Here is a 22,113-nt window from a genome sequence, read left to right on the forward strand (position 1 = left end):
CACACTGCAATTAAGTTTAAGTTGGGTGTTAAGTTGTGTTGTGTTAATGACTGCCCAGTAAAATACTTTGAACTGGGTACACTGATGAAAAAATCATAAGTACATTCAGTAGTAGTGATAAGTTCAGTAATTGAAATACATCAAGGAAAAGCTGCACTGGTGATAGAAGCACAAGAAAGTTGCTAAAAATCTCCAGGGTAGCCTAGCCTAATAAGGTAACAGCCACCAAGTGGTGAAAGTATATGTAAACACATTTCTCTTTAGTCCCTTTTTAGTGTGTTAGGCTGGCCATACATTAAACAATTTAACAAGTAGGTGTATCCACGGATGACGTGCTGGTGCACAAAACACGTAGGGAGGGGCCTTACGATCTGACGTCACCACGCCGTATCCTGTGCTTGGAACGGCGACCGTCTGAATAAGTTTGACTGCTGGCGGTTTTTAGGTTTGTTCCACGTGGAGCATTTGTTCACATATTGTTTTACCTAGCTGGTTTAAACATACTACACCATGAGATGAAATTTGGGCTCCGTGTGGTGAGCTACCTATTGCAGGGTTGCCAGTCGTCTGTGGTAGCACCTGGGAAGAGGTGTGTTTTCCGGAGGTCACTATAAGTACTGGGCGGGATTATGCTTACAATTCTGGTGAGTGCATAGTGGTGGAGGAGTCACCCAGGGAATTTTCACTGGTTGATTGTCTGCACAGATGAACTGTTACTTATGAAGAGTCTATTTTGGACATTCTCTTTATTTGAGCACTTTATGTAAATCACCCATTTTTGTCACTTTGTGGTATTTATTTTGCACTTTATTGACGAGATCCATTTATATATGCATATATACTTTTTTTGTGAACTTTGTATATTTACACATTACATATATTTCATATGAAAGCTGCACTTGTTCACTTTTTACATTAAACAATTTGCTTCCCCAGGGAATTCCCCTTAATTTGCAGGGATTTTCTCTCACTTCCTGTTTGGCTATGTGACAGGATGTGAAGGGAAATCTCCACAATGAGACACAGATGGCGAAAAAAAAAATTTGACAGGGGTTATAACCCTCCCTTACTTAAAAGGGGGAACAAAATAAAAATAAATCTAATGCAGAAATCTAAGTACTTTGTTTTGGGGTTTAGATGCACTTTAGGGCTCATTCACAAGTACTGCTGTCTAAACATCACCTGCTGCCCCCGCTTTTCAGGTGATGTTTAAGGTAATGAGGAGATGAAATGTTGCTTACTCCACACCGGTTTTAACCCTCAAAATGCTGACACCACCCTGCAACTGCATGCATTACAGACAGTTTCAACTCAAACCTATTCACTTGACTGGGTCATGTTCATGGGGGTACCACCCACAAAATGCTATGCACGGTTTCCTTTTTGCCTTGGATGCGAAGCAATGCATTATGGCCTTGGCATGTAATTGTGGAGCATCAGTGGCTGCCTGCCTTTGTTTAGGTGGGCAGCTAGGGGATGGTAAAATCGCTGCTCAACCACCTGCTTTTAGCACCCCCGGCCACCTTATACTTCTCAGCAGCAAAAATTGGATTTATTTCTACATACTTACCTATAAAATCCATTTCTTGGACTACATCACAGAACAGAGAGCAGGCAATACAGAAGGTGGGTTATAATGCCACCAATAGGCGAATGGACAATCAAAACAGGAAGGCCTGCACTATATAACCTCTGCTAGTACTTCAGTTTGTGTATCAAGCAATGAAATTCCACAAAGAGGCGAGGAACCTCTGTGTCCTGTGATACTCCAAGAAATGGATTTTTCAAAGTATGTAGGGAAAAAAAAAAAAATCTAATTTTCTTTTATCTATATCCACTTACTATGTGGTATGTCCTAAAACAGTAAAAAAAAAAAAAAAATCTGGGGGGTGGGTGACACCATGATAACCACCATCAAGCCCAAAGGTCCTACTCAGCCATATGTGACAAGCTGCGGCCAGAGGTAGAATCCTCCACGGCTCTGACATCCACCTGGTAAAACCTTGTGAATGTATGAACTGAAGACCATGTAGCGGCTTTGCAAACCTGAGCCATTGACACCTGATATGGCGGTAAGCCCAAGATGCCCCCATGCTCCTGGTAGAGTGTGCTCTAATCCGAAACGGTGTGACTTTATTCTTCAAACCATAGGCTTGAATGATTAAAGCGGCGCTCTGGCCCCAACCCCTCCTCTCCTAAAAAGTCAGCAGCTACAAATACCCGAGAGGATTCTTCAATCGGCTGTCGGGTGCTGGCACTGCTAACTTGACTAAGGGAAACTGGCAGTGAAGCTTTGCAGCGTCACAGCTGGTTTCCCACTGTATTTGCACTGCAGCCCCAGGAAGTGATTACCTGTCAAAACCAGGTACCCCCTTCCCCCCCACCCCAAAAGGTGGCAAATGTAGCGGGGGGGGGGGGGGGGGGCAGATAAGCAGAGCGTCCACTTTTGGGTGAAACTTCACTTTAACTGGCGGATCTAATGAGAAATAGGTGACCTGGATGCCGCCTGCCCTTCTGGCAGCACAAACAAGGATTCCTGACCTGTGCTGCCAAACTCATTTAAATCCTCACCACCCAAACTACATTCAGAGTATGCAGTGATATTCCCCCAGTTACGTATGCAGTTTGTGCATGTAAGTATGCATGCAAGTATGCAGTTTATGCATTCAAGTATGAATATGGAAGTATGTAGTTCAAATAATTAGGCAGGTATGCATGCAATAATATAATACAATGCTGCAACTGCCCTGCATTCTATAAGCGTATTGTTTCATCAAAGCACTGTCAAAATTTAACTGCACTTGGCCCCATACAAATTTCGCAAGGCTAGCCAAGCACATATGCAAACGCAGCCTCTATGCTGCTTCAGTGCAGTCTTAATGTAAGCTTCTGCAGATCAAATGCCAGCTATTCTGGAGCAACAACTCCTATAAGCGCACCGATACCTGTGCAGAGATGCATCAGAAAACAGTTGTACGAGAGCCCCCCCCCCCGGGCAACAGCATTCCGAATGGATCAGATTGCAATCCTTGATTCACAAAAGAACTATTTCTGACCTCCAGGTATGCGCAAAGAGCACATCAGTGACCATCCACCCCACAGACACTGGCCAAAAAAAAAATGAGGTACTGTTTGTGTAGGAGGGGCTATATAGGGGAGGACTTCCTGCTTGATTGATCTGCCAGTGTCCATTCAACTATACTTGACATATAACCTATATAGTCATGAATAGCCTGCTCTGTGGCAAGTGATATACGTTAAAGAAAAATTGGAATCATTCATTCAGTTTATCCTTTACCCAACTGCACGTGATTTGTCCCATGTTAAAAGAAAAACTAAACTGATCACTTACATAGGCAAATGCAATAGATAGCTTTTAATGCAACATACCATCTTTTGTGGAAACATTCACGATTTCATTTGCATATTTCTTCAGAACATCCATTCTGTAAAAAAAAAATTTATATATATTATATATACACACACAGTTGCCTTCAAGTGAATGATGCTCCTAACTGTACTCTAAAAAAGTGTGTGTGTAAAAATGTACATCATTTTTCAATCACCTGCCAAACTGAGGATTTATCCCCCTTAATTACCAGGCCTCTTTTTGCTATTCGGTGCTGCACTATTTCAATTGATAATTGTACGGTCATGCAATGCAGCACCCAAACGAAATGTACGTCCTTTTTTTTCCACACAAATAGAACTTTGTTTTGGTGATATTTGATCACCTGTGCACTTTTTATTTTTCACGCTATAAACAAAAAAAGACTGAAAATTTTAAAGAAAAATACGTTTTTTTTTACTTTCGGCTATAAAAAAATATACAGTAAACTCAGTCATAAATTTAGGCCAATATGTATTCTGCTACATGTTTTTGGTAAAAAAAAAAAAAAATCCCAATAAGTGTATATTGATTGCTTTGTGTGAAAGTTATAGCGTCTACAAACTATGGTATAGATACTGCAATTTACACTTTTTTTTTGCTGTACAGAGCTGCAATAATTTGACAATTGCGCAGTCATGCAATATAGTACATAAATGAAAATTTACACCCTTTTCTTCACACAAGTAGAGCTTTCTTTCGGTGGTATTTGATCACCTGTGAACTTTTTTTTGGCGCTATAAACAAAAGTTTTGGAGAAAAAAAAACGACATTTTCTCATTTCTGTCATAAAAAAAATTCAAAAAACTCGAATTAGTTATAACATTTAGGCCAAAATGTATTCTGCTACATGTTTTTGGTTGAAAAATCCCAACAAGTGTATATTGATTGCTTTGTGTGAAAGTTATAGCATCTACAAGCTATGGCATAGATAATGGAATTTACATAGCTTTTACTTTCGGACTGCCAATCACATTTCTTGTGGTGCTAAAATACCAGGACAGTACAAACACCCCCAACTGACCCCTTTTTCAGAAAGTAGACACCCTAAGCTATCTGTTGAGAAACATATTGAGTCCATGGAAGATTTATTTTTATTCCACAAGTTTTTTTTAACCACATTGGAGAGGTACTGATTTAATCAATTAAATTTCTAGAAAAGAAACATACTGGATTTATGAATTAAATTCTTTGTAACCTAATAGGTTGAATATGGATATCAACCTAAACTGCTTTCTCACAAATTTTTAAAGATATTTCTGTATTTTGATATATACTAAGGGAACATTTTTTATGATCAGTAGAGTCCCCCTTTAAGTATGTACTGGCCCTTTTAAGTATTTGTTATTGGTATTTTGTACAGATAGCCCTTCATTATAAGCCTCATTTATGTTTATCCCCCGTTATCTGTCATATTGCTTTTATTAGTATAATATTACTTATATATGTATGCGGTGGCGATTTGTCACAGAGGTATCATGCGGTTTGCATGAACCCTCGTTAATGTCAGCTGTCCGCTTTGAGTGCAGTGAATATTTAATGAAGGTCTGACGTCTCACATCCACCTGCTCCATGAGGACGTCGATGACAAAAAGCGCAGGGCAGAGCTTTTGGATGTGACGTCAGGACGTTCCCAAGTCGCTGGTACGGTGCATGCCCAGCCAGGCTGGGTCCGTGTTGGTGAAATTCATCCTGCCGTTTGTGCTGGTGTCGGCTAAGACACCGTTTCTTGTAAGTGCAATGTGGTTTATTAAATCTGAAGTTTTATGAAGTACTGCACCATGAGTTTTTATTCCTTTACTGCATATTTCGAGTGGAGGTCTGATCATCCTAAGGATTCGGTGGTTTATTATTGAAGTGGATCCATATGGTAGGCATTCCCTGCAGAATATTGCTCCCTGGGGACCAGATATCAAGTTCCTAGTGTTGCCTCACCAATTTGCAGATCATTGCTCCCAGAGCAGAAAGCACTTTATGCCGATTTATAATGTGATCAGTATATTGCTCTGGTGAGTTCATTCAATTCATTTGGTGGCAGATTCACTCTGGTGATATTTGTTGAACACTCCTTAATTTGTCACGTATTACATCATTTTGGACTTTATATGATTTTATTTTTATTTATTCATTTGTAAACTTTTTTATTAGCGCAACCTGGTTTTTTATACTTTTTGCACCCTATTTTTATAGGTTAGGTTTTTGCGGCTAATTTATTTTGTTCACTTTGTTGGTTCATATATATATTTTTTTTCCGTGGCGCTATTTATATAACTTTATGATCATGTTGGTATAACCAAAGTCCAATGATGTACCAGTACGTCGCTAGGTCCTTGTTGGGTATATATGCTATGGTTTTTTTTTTTTTTGTATGCAGCCTGTGGGCTGAATGAAGAAAAAGAGAAGAAATCTCTGCCAGAATAAGTATAAGTGATACCCCATATGGAAAAAGGATGACACGAAGCCCCAAACCAACTTGCCACTACTCCTCATGTAGTCTGAACATCTGGGGGGCTCCACATGACTATCTTTTCCCTTGTAAATCCGAAACTTATATGTATAGCCTGTTGCTCTCTCACAGGTCTTATACATCTTGACCCCATATCTGGCACGCTTGCTGGGGAGAAATTGCTTGAATGCAAGCTGACAAGAAAAATTAATGAGGGACTCATCAACGCAGATTTTTTTGCTGGGGAGAAGAGACATCTGCAAATTTTTGGTTAAGGTGCTTTACGAGAGGCAGAATTTTGTGGAGCCGGTCAAATTCAGGGTCACCTTGAGAACGACAGTGTATTGTCGTTTAAATGCTTAAAACACATACTCTCATATCTATGCCTGCATGACAGCAGAGGAAACGGCATATGATTAATCGGGTCTGTGAACCAACACAACCGCAATTCATTTTTTTTTTTTTTTTTTTTTAAGTAATGCCCATGTTGAGGGTTAGGCCCCCCAAAAAATGTAAATTTGGAAACCGTAATGGGTTTCCATGCAAATGGTCTGGCAAGGTTTGAATTTGGGTTGGCGGTGATAAATTGTTGTGCATATAAATTGCTTCAATCCACAATCAATGCATACAGATCTTCTGTGAAAAACAGCTCCAAAAAAAAATCAAGGGGAGTAGTTAAATTTGCTGTTTCCACCTAAATTCCAAGTTGGGCAGTGAATGGGGGAAGTATGGGTGCTGATTCTGCAAACACTGCAGTTTTGTGTGCAATGTATCAAGTGACAGTGACCTACTGACAACTGCACTTGCTGGGGGAGAAGGAGGGTAAGCATAGGGGCTAAAACGCAGGTGCTGGGGCTGATCCCGCTAGCGCTGCGTTTTTGGGGACACTATACTAATGTGAATGCTGATATAGTGCTGATCTGATCAAAGATATTGATCCGTTCAGACACTATACTAGCAATGGAGGTTTATTGTGTATGAGCATATTCCTGGCAATCAAGGGGTTAAATATGATTACTGGTGTACTGACTGGCAATCTGATGCTATCTGGGAGGAGCGTGAAAACCACAGGAGTGCGAATCACATATATATACACATGTGATTTTGCGCACCCATGCCGCCCTGTAGCAGTATTTCTCCTATAGGGCGGCCACGAAGCAGTTACAGAAGCAATTTGCGTTACTGCGCTGTGATACTTTAACTGACAACTGCGCAGTCATGCAATGCTGCACCCAAATAAAATTTACGTTCCTTTTCCCATTAATTGAGCTTTCTTTCGGTGGTATTTGATCACCTGTGTGGTTTATGTTCACATCAGGCTTATCAGAGGATTTATTATACGGGCTTGTTTTATGGATTTTTCTTGTGTGAGTGAGGTCCAATCACTTTTAAAAGGATCTGTTTGCTCATACACCATTGGAGCGTGCGTTTGTTTTACATGGTCAATTTGGATGCAGTGGAATCTTTATTTTCAGTGATCCATCTTTAAATGGGAATTATGTCCCAAGAAGCTTGGTTGCCAACCACGAGAGTGAAAGGCAAATATTTTTGGTGAGCTTACATCAATGTGGGGTATCCTATGGAGCACTTAGTTGTCAGTTTGCTGCACATGGTGAAATAGAAGATTAATTTTCATAGACTTTCCATCACTTTTTAGTTTGCAATTATTTTTACAGTAATCAGACTTTTCACATATTTGTGTTATTATTGAATTTCATGATTATATGGTTTTGTACTTATATTTACTTAGCGCCACTTTTAACACTATATTTGGTGGTTTTTTATTTCAAAAAGTGTTTTGGTTCATAAATAGTGGCAGCTTTTACACATTTAAGTTGCAAATAGCGCGATATTATAGATGTTGATCACATTATCACATCTATTTTACAAAAAAGTTAAGCGATTAATGCTTTTCTTTTTTTCCACAACTTTTTTGATCCCTATACACCCTGTTCCAAATTATTATGCAAATTCTATTTAAGTGTCACAAAGATGAAATATTTTGTTTTTCAGTTTAACTCATGGATGGCATTGTGTGTCAGGGCTCTTTTGATCACTGAAAACAATCTCGGACACCTGTGATAATAAGATTGGCCGGTGAGCCCAATTTAAGGAAATTTAAGGAAAAACTACTAAAGGAGGGTGTTACATATTATTAAGCAGAGCACCATTTTCAAGCAATATGGGGAAGAAAAAGGATCTCTCTGCTGCCGAAAAGAGTGAAATAGTTCAATGCCTTGGACGAAGTATGAAAACATTAGATATTTCACGAAAAGCGTGATCATTGCACTATTAAGAGATTTGTGGCTGATTCAAAGCACAGACGGGTTTGTGCAGATAAAGGCACATTGAGGAAGATTTCTGCCAGATCCATGCATCGGATCAAGAGAGCAGCTGCTAAAATACCATTACATAGCAGCAAACAGATATTTGAAGCTGCTGGTGCCTCTGGAGTCCCACAGACATCAAGGTGTAGAGTCCTCCAGAGTCTTGCAACTGTGCATAAACCTTCTATTTGGCCACCACTAACCAATGCTCACAAGCAGAAATGGCTGCATTGGGCAGAAAAATACATGAAGACTAATTTTCAAACAGTCATGTTCAATGATGAGTGCCGTGCAACCCTGGATGGTCCAGATGGATGGAGTAGTGGATGGTTGGTGGATGGCCACAAGGCTGCGACGTCAACAAGGCGGTGGAGTCATGTTTTGGGCCGGAATCATGGGAACAGAGCTGTTCGGCCCCTTTAGGGTCCCCAAAGGTGTAAAGATGACCTCTGCAAAGTATGTGGAGTTTATGACTGACCACTTTCTTCCCTGGTATAGAAGGAAGAACTATGCTTTCCGTAATAAAATCATCTTCATGCATGACAATGCATCAATGGCTGCTATGGGGATAAAAAGGAGAGAAAGTCATGGTGTGGCCTCCATCCTCCTCTGACCTCAATCCTATTGAGAACCTTTGGAGCATCCTCAAGCAAAACATCTATGTGGGTGGGAGGCAGTTTACATCCAAACAGCAGCTCTGGGAGGCTATTCTGACATCTTGCAAACAAATTCAAGCAGAAAATGTCCAAAAACTCACAAGTTCAATGGATGCAAGACTTGTGAAGCTGCTATCAAATAAGGGGTCCTATGTTACAATGTAACATGACCTGTTAAAATGTTTAAAAAATAAAATGTTGTTAAAAGTTTGATTGAAATAGCTTTTGATTTCAGTAAATTTGCTGCAAACACAACAAATGACAATTTTCAGTTCTTTACAACCTATAAAGTGTTTTGAAACTTACTGTGCGTAATAATTTGGAACAGTGCATTGTAAGTTTTTTATGTTTAAAAAAAAATACGGTTATCATTAGGTTTTGTTCAATAAAATGTGAATTGTACTCAGTTGATAACATGAGAATTATGCTGACTGTTATTTACATTATTTAGGTAAATAAGAAAAAAATCATTTGCATAATTTGGAACAGGGTGTAGACACCCCTATAAAAATGCCTTTTACCACCACTGGGGGAAAGATGGCCCTGTATTGCTGCAGTGCTCCACATATCCACATCAATATCTGCTTAATGGACAACTTCTCTTTGGTATAGTTGCTGTTTAATAAACTACCCCACTGCCCTGAAGTAAAGAACCAGAGTGACAGCAGGGCAACCTGCATTTGCAAAAAGAAAGAAAAAAAAAAAAAAAAGGGTAAGAGGAAGTGAACCCCTTTTGCAACTACTACACACGGATGTGACAAAAAAAAAAAACAGAAAAAAAAAAAGATTTTTCTACTCTCCATAACATCCTTCGTATAGGACTGTGTCCCTCAAAGGACTCTATAAAGTTAGGTTATACTACTGACTACAGGAAGATTTGGCCCTGGAAAACAACAAAAACACAGGATAGAAAAGAATAACCCTTCTCACTCCCAACATAGCCCAGTTTTTTTGACAAAGCAGTATGGAGTGCATGATCATAAACACAGAGGGGTGGAATTGGAGCCCCTGTGCACTCCAAAAAATGGATTTTACAAAATAAAAATCTTTTTAACTGAGGCACACAGATGTCCAAAAGCAATCCAAAAAGGAGATGAGTGCAACAGCAAAGAAAATGGTAGCAGTACCAGAACAAATGAATGCCTGCAGCTCAAAAAGCCAACTGAAGGACCTTACGCCAGCAGCTGGCAGGCCTGAACATTCACCTGTTAAAACCTGCAGAGCGTATGTACAGAATAGCTGGTGTTAGTCTTGCATATTTGAGAAACCGTAGCCAGGTGCCGGAAAGTCCAAAAGACACTTACAGATTTAGTACAGTGTGCCTTGACTGGAAAGGTTGGAAACTGCTCCCTAAAGATGATCTATAATAACAGCATACCCTAATTTTGACACACCAGCATTGAAACAGCAATACAAAATATGTTATTTTATTTTCAATATGTACAATATAGGAATCAGGGTGGATAAAAATCATGATTTTTTTTTAAAAAAATAAAAAAAAAAATCAGATTTTTTTGATTTAAATCGATTTTTTTTTAAATAAAATGCTTTTTGAGGAAAATATATTACCATCCAAAGGTTATTCCATCATGAAATAAAGATTAGTTTTTTAATTATGTAGAATAAGGCTGTATATGTTTAATTTTTTTGGTAAATAAATTCCATGAATTCATTCACAAGGTCATGCTCTTCCAGAGGTTTCTCTGCCTACAAGATATTATCACAGATGCTTGGTTTACTTTTGCAGTTCTCAAAACTGAATTTGACTCAGCGGAGATCACATGCCTCTTCTTCACAGCAAAAATGTTATAACATGAACAGAGTTAAGAAAAATACCTTAATCCTAACTTCTACAAACCTATGAATACAGAATCAACCCCTTCAGTGCTAAATTTCAAGAAGTTCAGTGAATAGAATAGAAACAATATTTTTCTGATTGTTTGGAGTGGAATAGATCTGCACAAGAAGAAAGTGAAACTAAGTGTGAGGAGGAAGGGGCTGACAGTCTAAGTTTCTTAAAATATATATATTTTGTTTAGCCAAATTAGTTAACAAACATGGATGTTTGTTTAACCCTTTGAGGACCGTAAAGTTTTTGAACGCCAAAAGAATACATTTTTTTGTTTTTAAAGTTCGTACACTTCAGTTGCTGTAACTAAGCCATTTCATGAAATAATTGGCAAAAAGCTAGATCCATTTGTTGTTTGTTGATAAGAACTAATATTTTGACTCAAACCAAAAAAAAAAAGAAAAAAGAGTTTTAAGTTCTTAATGAGATGATACACGCAATTACAAACATGGGACAAATACGTCCCTTGGTCCTCAAAGGGTTAAGCAAATAACATATGCTGTAATGTTATTGTTTCAGTTGAATACATCTATTTAAATTGTTATTAAGGTAATGATTATTTTTCTCCTTCCTAAGTACAACAGAAAAGTTGTCCAAATATGAATGATTAACCTATTAAACTGGGGATAAAAAAACTAATATGAAAAGTTGTTATTCTAAAAATCTTCATCTACTTGCATATTAAAGTTATACCAGCAAGAATTAGTCTTTATGTAGAAAACTAGGATTTAAATCAAGCCTTACTGACTAGTGATTTAAACTGTGATTTAAATCAGTTTGATTTAAATCAAATCCACCCTGATAGGAATACAAAAAAAAAACATGTGAGCTGCCTGTCTGCTGGTCATCTCTTGCAACAATTTCCTGAAATCCCTGCATGCTTTGCAGCTTCAACTCTGCCGTTTACTTTGATTTCTAAAAGGACAACAAATTCCATGGTGCTTTGCTGGCTGAAAACAGTGATTACTGTGCGGACAATGCCTCCTTAAACTCCTCTTCAGCACATCTGTAGTACAGAAAGCAGACTCTGTAAAAATGTATGACACAGCAGTGCCTACTCACAGGGCATAGTGAATGTGTGTCACAGAACTCAAGGGAAAAAAAAAAAAATTGGGGATCTTAAAGTAAGTTTACAAACTTCAAGATAATTTTGATTAATAGGAGTTGGCTAAAAAATTGAAATTCAATGTAGAACTGAATACATGATTTTAACCACTTTAATACCAGGCACTTTCACCCCCTTCCTGCCCAGATCAGTTTTTAAAAGATACTAAAGGCTTACATTTTATTTTTCTAAAGACAACATGTCTACACTTACCTGCTGTGTGCAGTGGTTTTGCACAGAGCAGCCCTGATCCTCTTCTTCTCGGGTCCCCCGCAGGCTTTCTTGGTCCCTCCCTTCTGTCGAGTGCCCCCACAGCAAGCAGGTTGCTATGGGGGCACCCGCTGCTCCGTGTGTCCTTTCATACATGGAGGCGGGCTCGGCCTTCTTATTGGCTCACTAGCTGTCTTAGCCAATGAGGAGAGGGGTCCCAGGATAGCCAAGCCCCCCGTGCAGCTCACTAGATCGAGAGGGAGCTTAGGTGAGTATTAGTGGGGCTGCTACACAGAGAAGGTTTACCTTCATGCAAAGAATGCATGAGGATAAAAAACCTTGAGCCTTTACAACCACTTTCAGTCTGCCGCATTTTGAATGACAATTGCGTGGTCATGCATTGTACGCAAATGAAATTTGTTGTACAAATGTTAGTTCGCACTATATGTTGTCACCAGAATGATTAGGAGCGCTATGGTAGGAGACCCAAATGGACTCCACTGCTGACACAGAAACATAAAAAAGCCAGATATGAGTGTGCCAAAACTTACCTGAAGAAGCCAAAATCCTTTTGGGAGAATGTGCTGTGGACAGACGAAACAAAATTACAGCTATTTGATAAAACCCATTATTCTACTGTTTTCAGAAAACCAATGAGGCCTTTAACCACTTGCCTACCAGGCACTTATACCCCCTTCCTGCCCAGGCCAATTTTCAGCTTTCAGCGCTGTTGCTCTTTGAATGACAATTGCGCAGTCATGCAACACTGTAACCATATGAATTTTTATCATTTTTTCACACAAATAGAGCTTTCTTTTGGTGGTATTTAATGGCCACTGGGTGTTTTATTTTTTGCACTATAAACAGAAAAATAGCAAAAAATTAAAAAAAAAAAAAAATTTTGTTTTTGTTACAAAATTTTGCAAAACACGTAATTTTTCTCCTTCACTGATGTGCGTTGATGAGGCTGCACTGATGGGCACTGATGAGGTGGCACTGATATGCGGCATTGAGATCACTGATGATGCTGCACTGATGGGGGGCACTGCTGGGTACTGATAATCAGTGCCAATCTCTTCTCTGACAATTGCCAGTTATCGGCAGTACTTTCCTCACGCTGTCACAGCGTGAGGAAAGTGCAGCCCATAACCGGCAGCTGTATTTACCCGGTGATCTGCTGTATCATTGGTCCGTAGGACACAGCGATCATCGGCTGCGCAGCGCTGGGTTGTGTTCTGGGAGAACGTTTAAGGACGCCCTCCCAGAACTAGACAACCGCGCTGTAGCCGTCTTTCGACTACAGCACGGTTGGGTAGAGGTTAAAGAAAAGAATACAGTTCCTACAGTCAAAGATGGTGGAGATTCACTGATGTTTTAGGGTTGCTTTGCTGCTGCAGGCACTGGATGTCTTGACCGTGTGCATGGCATTTTCAAATCTGAAGATTACCAAAGAATTCTGGGATGCAATGTAGGGCTCAGCGTCAGAAAGTTGGGTCTAGATCAGAGGTCATAGGTCTTAAAGCAGGATAATGACCAAAAGCACATGTCAAAAAGCACCTAGAAATGGTTTAAGACAAAGCGATGGAGAATACTGAAATGGCCAGCAATGAATCCAGATCTCAATCCAATTAGAGCAGCTGGGTAGAGATCTCAAAACAGCAGTTGGTGAAAGAGTGGTCCAAAATTCCAGTAGAGAGTTGTAAAACTCATTTATGGTTACAGGAAGCAATTGATTTCAGTTATTTTTTCCAAGAGGTTTACTACCAAATATTAAATTGAGGGTGCCAATAACTTTGTCCAGTCAATTTTTGGAGTTTTGCATAGAATGTGCTAGATTTGTTTTTTGTTTCTCCATTTTGTGTCATACCAATACAAAAGAAATAAACATGAGAATGCCTAAACATTTGTAATTTCAACAATTTTCTGGGAGAAGTTGTGCATTATCTGACAGAAATGCAGGGGTGACTATTTTTGGCCATGACTGTATATCTGAAAATTGATCAATCCTGATGTACTGACTGCCTTAATGGGTCTCTTTTTTGAGGCCCTAAAATTAGTACAAATACCCCCAAATGACACCTTTTTAGAAAGTAGACAGTCCAAGGTATTTAGTAAGAGGCATGGAAACTTTTTTTGAAGTTGTAATATTCTGTCATTTTTTGGAAAATGAAATTAAACAAAAAAAAACAAAACATTTTTTTTCCATCTTTTTTCCATTACTTTTTTCCTTTTTTTTGCTATTTGAACAAAACTGTGACCAGAGCAATACAATGTTACCATAGTAACGTTGCACTACTCTTAGAGCACCAAATTCCATTGCTGTAAGAAAGCATTTTTTACTGAATGAAATAGATTATGTATTCTTGTGATGAGTTGTGATTGGCCACAGCATGGCACAGGTGGGCTGTAATTGGCCCTGTCTGTACCATGTGATCACTGTGACCAATCAAAGCTAGCAACACAACTGTACACAATGAACAGGTGACAAATCATGCCCACAGTGGAGCCACACAGCTGCGCGCAAGGCACATTCCAGGAAGAGGTTATAAGACTTCCACCCGAAACAGGGAAAGTCTCGCACAGCCTTCATATTACAATAGGCTTTAAGACCATAGGCTTGAATGATGGCTTGTCTGAGCCACCGAGAAAGTGTGGAACCAGAAGCTGGTTCATCCTTATGGAGGACCATTAAGAAAGACAGAATCATTCTTTATATTGGAAGCAGTGGCTGTAATATAAACTCACAGCCTAAACCACATATGGGCAATAGAGGGAGATCGCTTTCCAATAAACTGGACCAGAGGGACATATAATAAAAGTCCTGGTTCAGGAAGCCGGTAGTCTTTGGAACAAGACAGCAAGAGCAGAGACCTGAACTTTGATGGTACAGACAGTAAAATGCTGGTCGAGATCATCTGTAGCAAAGGCTACTTGCCTCACATCAAGCAAAAAGTATGCTATATGCAGTAACAGACCATGCAAGATTTGCAAGCTTTAAAGTGGAACTTTACCAGTAACAACCTGATAAAAAAATAATGTTCTTTAGGAACATACATTCCACATTAATAATTATGCTACCAAAACTAGTGTGTGCTATAAACTGCCTTCGGCATTGCTCGTTTCTTTTTGCTGAAGGCTGCCATTTTGCTGAAGCCCAGAGACCCTGAGCAGCAGTAAATCAAAGCGGAATTAACTCACTGATTTAACGGTTAAAAAAAAAAAAAAAAAAAGTTACATTCCTGGAATGCTGGGATTACTGTGTCACATTTGCGTATGTCCTCAACTAAACTGTTAAAACATCAAATGGCTGGAGTCATAATTGATCACATGTGCAGCACCATGGCAGTTGCAGATCAAACAAAAGCTTTTTTTTTTGCTTGCACTCAAACCAGGCCCCAAAAACATGACCGCCGCCATGCAGACTACAACAAAATAGAGCCCGGCGTTCTCTATATAAATCAATGGATGTCGTCCCCGATGAAACCACGTGACCCGGTGGCATAACGCCACCATTCGGCGAAACGTTCCACAAAGTAATAGCACACCAATTGGGAACAATCCGCACGTTTCGGTATATTACTTGTCTATGTAGAGTAAACACTGTGGGAGGAGTTAGGGTGGTAAATTTGGCTATAATAGGAATAAGAACATATATGTGAGATAACAATAAGTGCTCTTGCCATGCAAGAACACTTAATAAGAATATATATGTGAGATAACAAGTGTTCTTGCAAGAACACTTAATTATGTTTTAAAGAGGATAAGGCACTATATTTTTTAATACATTCCATGGCCATTATACCTATGGAGAAAAATTCCTAAGGAAGCAAGGAGACCCCTTAGTGGGAAGAGGTATTTTCCCATCCATCTATCCAGCTCCAGGAAAATCCATAAGGAAGCAAGGAGACCCCCTACTGGAAAGAGGGAACACTCCGTGCATCCATCCATCCATCCCAGGAAAAGAGGGATCATCCCATCTATTTACCACTTAGCCCCATTAAAGGGACACAAGTCTTATGACCTCACTTAACGGTCTGGTTATATACACCAGGTGAGAGCGCAACCGGTCAAGGTGTATAACATTTTTTATGATTGGTGAACTGCACAGTTAATAATTTTGTATCACAGCACTGGAAGAAGTGTCAAGGTCAAGGATTTAATAAGGACATATTTGTAGCAATAATATAATTGCAGAAATAACGTTATGCACACTTTCAAAGCTGGACTGTTATTTACACTTTTTTGCAATTACTAGTGGAACGCGACACCATTGCTGATTTCATTTTCTTATGACACAATGGTATGAGTATGTGTAGAGTATAAGCAAACCATTAATTTTCACATTTATTTACACAATTTTATGATAATTTCATTTTATTATTGTATTGATTTTATCACACAGCATTGGTAATACTTAAATATTGTAGCATATACCATAGTAGCTCACAAGACCCCACAGTTCAGATCAAACAAAAGCAGCTTCCTTGGCTGTATAGGATAGGAGGGTTTAATTTCACTTTAGGGCTGTCAGCAGATCAGCCTCTAAACATTCTGCAGTGCCTAAAAATGGAAAATAAACGAGCATGTGCGGATCAGGGTGAGATAATGTATTACTGGATTTTAAACAATATAGGTACCTATTTTTAATGTTTTACATAGCTATACCTGCAAAAAAAACCCAGCCTAAAGTGATCTAGCAGGACTTCATTTTCTGAATAAAGTTCCACTTTAAGCATCATGTACAAAAAAAAAAAAGACTGATTAAGGGATGTCCCAGTCCCTCAGAACCTGGGCTTCAACAGCCATGTTGTTCAAGCCAGTGAATATGAAGTAGGATGGTAAATCAGCCATTAAAGTGGAACCCATCGATTTAACAGTTTCAAAAAACAGTTACATTCTGAGCATGCCGGGAAATCTAACCGTCACATTTGCTTGTGCTCTCAACCAAACTGTCAAACCATCAAAACCTGGAGACATAACTGATCACATGTGCAGCATGGCAGTTGAGCAAATCAAACAAGGCCAAGATGGCAGCTGCCAGTTTGGATAAAAAGAAAAGGGATTAGAACACCTACTAGGGTTTTATTGCTGTCTGTTTTCTTGTTAGGAAGATCCACCCTCTCTATTTGTCCTGTTTACTATTACTATTTAAAGTGAAAGTAAAAGAAAATCCCAAATTTTGAATTGTCCCCAAAGTAATAGAGGGGAAATCTTCCAATGGTGACTAGTTCTGGTAATCTGGGGTGTCCCAAGGGATTTCCCTAATTTTCAGGTATTTCTTCTCACTTCCTATTTTGGCTATGGGACAGTAAATGAAGGCAAATCTTCCCAATGGCACACAGATAGCAACAAAACTGACAGGGGATATAACCTCCCTTACACTATCAAAAATGAAAAACAAAAAGCCTATAGTTTTACTTTAAGACAGAAGTTCACCTGGGCCAGGGGCCAGTCTGGAGCTATGAGGATCATTGGATTGCTCCATCTCAATCCTGCAAAGCAGAAGGAGATTCAGAGGAGGAAAGGCACAAATTAGAGAGTACTAATCAGATGCAGCCAGCAGAGCATTCACTGCTGCCCCTGTAAGATCCCTGTACATAGAGATAAAGTGGTTTAATTTGCTGAACATCTGGCAGTCCCCACCTGTGACAGCACCTAAAACAGGTCAGGGTGTAGGGACCATTCCCCAACATCCAGGCACTGCTGGCTGAGAAAGTCTGCCTGCGAATTGTCCACACTTGGAATGTAAACAGTTGACTTAGCTGGAGAGAAGTTCTGCCCAGGACAGTATTCATTCTACCTCTTCACATGGGGAGTTTCATGGTTCCTCCTCAATGGTTGCTGTATGCCGCAGTCATGGCATTGTCACTGAATCCAGATCAAGTGACCCTCTAAGCCAGGAGGTCCAGAACAGCAGGAACAAATTGCCAGAATGTCCACAATGTTCAATGTCCAAATCCCCTGCACCAAGGCCAGGGACTCCTCTTCAACCCATAGGCTGGAATCTGGCGTGAGAATCTTCCCGAAGACCTGAAGAAAAGGACTGACTCTAGGCCGGATCCCTGAGCCTCCAGGCTATGGACAAACATATTCTGCTTCCAGATAAATCAGTCTGTCCAAGGACTCGACTGACTTGTACCACAACTTTAGAATGTTGCATTGTAGGGGTCTGGAGTGAACCTGGGCAAATTGGACTGTTTCAAAGGAGGCTACAATGAACTCAGACTCTGAGCATAAACTGTAGCAAAGGACTAAACTCCAGGCCACAGACATCGGTCACATCAGTGAGTACACGGCAGGCACTGGAGCAGTTATTGGAGTGTGTGCCGCAGGCCCCTGGTACTACAACACAGGTCCCTTTGTGTCCAAAATCAGACATTTTGCATAGCAAAACATAGCGCAAAGTAGCACAAGAAGAAGACAAGGCCTCTCATATTCACAAACTGACCGATCGTTACCAGGTCACTGTATTCAAGCAGTAGGAATTGACCAAGGATCTGAAATTCAAATGGCTTTTGCAAGCACAGCAGCGGAAAGTGCCTCCTCAATGATGAATGTGTAGCCCTGCAAGGCCCTTCAGTAGGGCCTAGTTATGGCAGTGCAAAGTCAAGCTAAGAAAACTCTGATCTGGACAGCTGCATGTAGAAACAAGTTAAATCAGTAATATAGCAGGAATCTTAACTGGAGAAAGACCTAGTTAAAGTCTTCAGGACAGCTAAAGGAAAGACTTCCATCTACCAGAACACTTGACAAAAAACAAAAAAAAAAACAAAAAAAAAAACAAAAAAAAAAACATTGCTGGGAGTAGGAAGGCTAAAATTAACACACAGCATTTTGTTTGCCAGTTTAAAACTTGCTGTGTCTCAATGGAGGAAAATAAAAGTAAATGGACAAGAAAGAAAAGGAATTAGGCCTACAAATGATCCAGGGCTGGGCGTGCTATGCTTTTCATTCATAGATTGCAGGGAGGCCTGAAAGTTCCAATAAAGCTAAATACTAATGGTGGTTCTAGGATCCAGCCCGGGGATTGCCCCGGTCAATGTAAAGTACACCCACGGCATGTGGTTACACACAGAGCCTATGTAAAGCCAGTTACATGTGAGTGGGACTTGTGTTACCTTAGTATTTAATATTAAAACGTTTTTACACTATGGGAGCATCTTCCTTTCTTTCTCTGGCTGTATGAGGATTGGGAATTTCCCGGATATCTCTAAGGAGGCTTGCTTGAGGTGCCTTTTTCCACCAGTGAAGGGGACTGACTCTGCGTTGGACCTTGTGCCTGTGGGAAGGGGTCCAGGTTCCAGAACGGTGTGGTACCATTTTAAAAAGCGTTTTGACCCTGTGGGGTCGCTTCATGGAGGCGAGGGGGCATTTCACTCAGTGGATATACATATATGAACTGTTAGACATAGGGAATCCCGCACTAAGGACTACAAAACACCTCTACCATTTAGGTGGTTTTGGACTGTAAGTTTATTTTGGATGAGATTCACTCTACAAATTGGATATAATTTTATATGATTTTTGTTTTTTTACGTCACGGAATCACATATATATCACTTATTTCCAATTTTTATCCCCGCATTTGGGGTCACGTTGAGCAGTTTATTTGTTTTTCCTGTTTTTTATGTTTATAGGCTTTGTGGCTTATAAACGCTTCACTACATACAAAGATTCTATTAGTGTCACTTAGCCACTAATTTTCACTTTATCCCCAATTAGCAGTCACTGCTATATGGTTCACATTTTTTCTTTTATTAGTCATTTATCTGCAGAATTTGGATGTTGCATTTTCGATTAAGTTGTGTTATACTAGCTTTGTAGTTTTTCACGATTAACCACTTTTTCAATTTTTTTTCTTCACTTATGAGCATTATAAAGTGTTTTTTCGGGCGGTTTTCTTGGCAATTACCAGTTTGGCACAGAATATACCTGTAGGTATATTTTCTACATCACTAGTCATTTGTGCAATTTAGCACAGTAGTGGTGGGATTTTATTTTATCACTCATTTGGCACTTAAGGATTGTCACTTGTAAATCACCGATTTAGGGTGTACTTAGGTTACACCTTAACTATAGTTTGGGGGTTTCACCGTCATATGATTTTGCACATTCATGTGCATTCTAGTCTACATATCTTTTTATATATAATTTGATATCCATTAGTCACCTATTTAATGTGCATGTAGGTAACACTCTAAATCTAGTACTTTGGGGGTTCCACGGTTATATATTATTTTCAGGTGTATTCTATATTTATTTTTGAGATTTATGTGCTCTTTGTGATATTTTTCTGCCTATTTTATTCCAAAGGATTATTAGCGCAGCACCAAGTTACTATATTTCAATATTGTCCATTGTGGTAGGGTGTTAGTGGCTATATTTAGAGGTTGACATTCTGAGCATGGGGGAGGATTATATAAATAAACCACAATCATACCAATAGAAGCTTCCAGGGTAAAGGTTAATGTGGCGATGTACTACATACTTGTCTGAAACTACTCTAATTTTGGTCCAGAATTTGTGGACTTCTTCAAACCTTGTTCCACCTCATAGACCTTAAGGATGCCAAGTTGGCGCTCCTTCTCACATCTTTGAAGTGGAAATACACTGTATCCGAGCTCCACAGACCAAAAGCGCTATTTAATTCATTTTTAATATTAAAAGTAAACTTCCCCATCCATGTCGCCATTCTTTATTTTGCTTAGAAATATCTTTGGAAAAACTCCCCTAGCTTCATTTCTGGCCGTGGCCATCTTAAGTAAGGGCAGATGATTTATGTAGAATTTACTTCCTGAATCCACCCGTCCTTAGCTCAGGCACACATACAGGTGTTCTTAGCGGAGAAAGCCCTCCTCCCCTCCAGAAGAATCCTGGGATGTATGACATTATTTGCTAAGGTATGAAACTAAATAAATACAGTGGATATAAAAAGCCTACACACCCCTGTTAAAATGTCATGTTTCTGTGATGTAAAAAAATTAGACAAAGATGAATCATTTCAGAAATTTTTCCACCTTTAATGTGACCTATAAACTGTACAACTCAATTGAAAAACAAACTGAAATCTTTTAGGCGGGAAGTAAACATAAAAAACTAAAATGTGATTGCATAAGTGTGCACATCTTATAACTGGTTATTTAGCTGTGTTCAGAATTAGGCAATCACATTCAAAATAATGTTAAATAGGAGTCAGTACACACTTGCCATCATTTAAAGTGCCTCTGATTAACCCCAAATAAAGTTCAGCTGTCCTAGTAGGTCTTTCCTGACCTTTGCTTAGTCGCATCCTACAGCGAAAGCCATGGTCCGCAGACAGCTTTCAAAGCATCAGGGGAATCTCATAGTTAAACGGTATCAGTCAGGAGAAGGGTACAAAAGAATTTCCAAGGCATTAGATATACCATGGAACACAGTGAAGACAGTCATCAAGTGGAGAAATATGGCACAGTGGCATTACCACGAACTGGACGTCCCTCCAAAATTGATGAAAAGACAAGAAGAAAACTGGTCTGGGAGTTCTCGGTGAGCTGACATACTGTTTTGACACGCTGCAGGTTCCTTCCTGCATATATTGGGGAGCAGTATTTTTACGGGTCTTGCACTATCAAGTGGTTTATATCTGTCCTTGTGAGCCAGTGTACACTGTTTCTTGCAACGCCGCAGGTTGTTCCTGCATATGAGAGAGCACTGTACCCAGGGCTCTTTGTAATATTGATGGGATGAATGATGGAATTGGACATATTTGTCTTCTAAGCCCTATACAATATTTACTGTGTTAATATAAAGAGAAAATGCAATAAAATCTGGATATTGAGATATTCCATGTGTCCCGTGGTGTGGCCGTAGATATCTGTATCCCCAATTGGATATATTTGTCTTTGAAGTGCCATATTCTTGTGCTAATACGAAGAGGAAGTACAATAAGATCTGGATATCGAGACACTCCATATCATTTTTGCAGCGTTCCGTGGTGTGTCCGTAGTGATCCGTATCCCCATTTGGGCATATCTGCCTTTGAAGCCCTATATTATACCTATTGTGCCAATACGATAATACGAGAATAATTCGTCCTGGACATTGAGATACTTCATGTGTCCTGTGGTGTGGCCATAGTGATCTGTATCTCCTC

General features: G+C 39.5%; 1 protein-coding gene across 1 annotated transcript in view; it reads right to left on the reverse strand.

Annotated features, from left to right (window-relative positions):
- SCAF11 (SR-related CTD associated factor 11) overlaps positions 1-22,113 on the reverse strand; it is a 156,771-nt gene that overhangs the window by 98,745 nt on the left and 35,913 nt on the right. The window contains exon 6 of the mRNA XM_089674014.1: positions 3,391-3,446. Within this exon, the coding sequence (XP_089530140.1) occupies positions 3,391-3,446 (56 nt within the window). The remainder of the gene's footprint in view (positions 1-3,390; positions 3,447-22,113) is intronic.

Source organism: Staurois parvus, unplaced genomic scaffold (assembly GCF_062004578.1).
Source record: "Staurois parvus isolate SC_StPar_1 unplaced genomic scaffold, SC_StPar_1.0 ptg000147l, whole genome shotgun sequence".
Classification (NCBI taxonomy): domain Eukaryota; kingdom Metazoa; phylum Chordata; class Amphibia; order Anura; family Ranidae; genus Staurois; species Staurois parvus.